Source organism: Eimeria mitis, genomic scaffold, assembly GCF_000499745.2.
Source record: "Eimeria mitis Houghton genomic scaffold, Emh_scaff5107, whole genome shotgun sequence".
Classification (NCBI taxonomy): domain Eukaryota; phylum Apicomplexa; class Conoidasida; order Eucoccidiorida; family Eimeriidae; genus Eimeria; species Eimeria mitis.
Window position 1 is genome coordinate 1,698 of NW_013573403.1, and position 1,634 is coordinate 3,331.

The 1,634-nt window shown below is 47.1% G+C and overlaps 1 protein-coding gene across 1 annotated transcript; it reads right to left on the minus strand.

Moving 5' to 3' along the window:
- Positions 1–11: 11 nt before the first annotated feature.
- Positions 12–988, minus strand: EMH_0079880 (uncharacterized protein; the record flags this gene model as incomplete). Its single annotated transcript, XM_013500188.1, has 2 exons — positions 12–730; positions 937–988. 2 exons carry the CDS (start codon positions 986–988, stop codon positions 12–14), a joined length of 771 nt encoding a protein of 256 aa, XP_013355642.1.
- Between the last annotated feature and the right edge of the window lie 646 nt (positions 989–1,634).

Consider the following 1,634-nt stretch of genomic DNA (forward strand, 5'->3'; position numbering starts at 1 on the left):
CCTCTGTCCCTCTATCTCTCTATCTCTCTGTCTCTGTTTCTCTCTCTCTCTCTCTCTGTCTCTGTCTCTGTCTCTCTATCTCTTTGTCTTACTGTCTTTGCCTCTCCTCCTCTCTGTCTCTGTCTCTTTCTCTTTCTCTCTGTCTCTGTCTCTTTCTCTCTGTCTCTGTTTCTCTCTGTCTCTGTCTCTCTGTCTCTGTCTCTCTGTCTCTGTTTCTCTCTTTCTCTCCCCTCTGTCTCCGTTTCTCTCTTTCTCTCCCCTCTGTCTCCGTTTCTCTCTGTCTCCCTCTCTGTCTCCGTTTCTCTCTTTCTCTCCCCTCTGTCTCCGTTTCTCTCTGTCTCCCTCTCTGTCTCCGTTTCTCTCTGTCTCCCTCTCTGTCTCCGTTTCTCTCTGTCTCCCTCTCTGTCTCCGTTTCTCCCTGTCTCCCTCTCTGTCTCTCTATCTCTTTGTCTCTCTGTCTCACTTTCTCTCTGTCTCCCTCTCTGTCTCTCTGTCTCTCTTTCTTTCTTTCTCTCTGTCTCTCTGTTTCTCTTTCTCTCTTTCTCTTTGTCTCTCTGTCTCTCTTTCTTTCTTTCTCTTTGTCTCTCTGTTTCTCTGTCTCTCTTTCTGTCTCTTTGTCTCTCTGTCTCTCTGTCTCTCCTTCTCTCTGTCTTTGTCTTTGTCTCTCCTTTTCTGTTTCTATTTGAGCCTGCGGGGCCCGCAGCGGCTGAGGTGTACGTACACCTAAACCCTAAGAACAAAACCCTAAACCCTAAGCCCTAAACCCTAAACCCTAAACCCTAACTGTGCAGCAGTTACTGCAGCAGATGGTGCAGAGGTAGACAAGTACAAACAGCAGCAACAGCAGCTCAGATGGCGGCCTCAGAAACCCTCAATCAAACGAAAACCCTAAACCCTAAACCCTAAACCCTAAACCCTAAACCCTAAACCCTAAACCCTCTATTTCGTGCGCCTTAGAACCAACCACCCCACGACTTAATGGCGGCATCCATATTGCTTTTTTGAATATGTACGAATGCTAGCTAGCTAGCTAGCTAGCTAGCTAGCTAGCTGGCCAGCTAGCTAGCCAGCTAGCCATCTAGGTGCCTAGCTAGCTAGCTAGCTAGCTACGAGTCGGAGACGTATGTATGCAGCTAGCTATCGAGCTGATAGACTCAACTATAGGCTACTGCTACTGCTGCTGCTGCTGCTGCTGCTGTTGCTGCTGCTGTTCCTACTGCTACTGCTGCTGCTGCTGCTACTGCTGCTGCCTGCTGCTGCTTCTGCTGCTGCGGTGTCTTCCGCTGTGTTTGCTTCAGCAGCAGAAATATACAAAAATAAAATAATTAATTTATTGGTGGGGGGCCCGGGGCCTCTGAACTAAACTCGAAGATATGCAGCAATCGGAGACCTAGGGTTTAGGGTTTAGGGTTTAGGGTTTAGGGTTTAGGGTTTAGGCTTTAGGGTTTAGGGTTATGCAGCAAAGTAATAAAATATCTTCATTTTGAAGACAGGAAAATAAAAGAATTATATTCTTTTTTATTTTTATATTTATACTCCAGGGTTTAGTATTTAGGGTTTAGAGTCTAGGGTTTAGGGTTTAGGGTTTAGGGTTTAGGGTTTAGGGTTTGGGCCCCGCCCCACAGCAGCCGAGC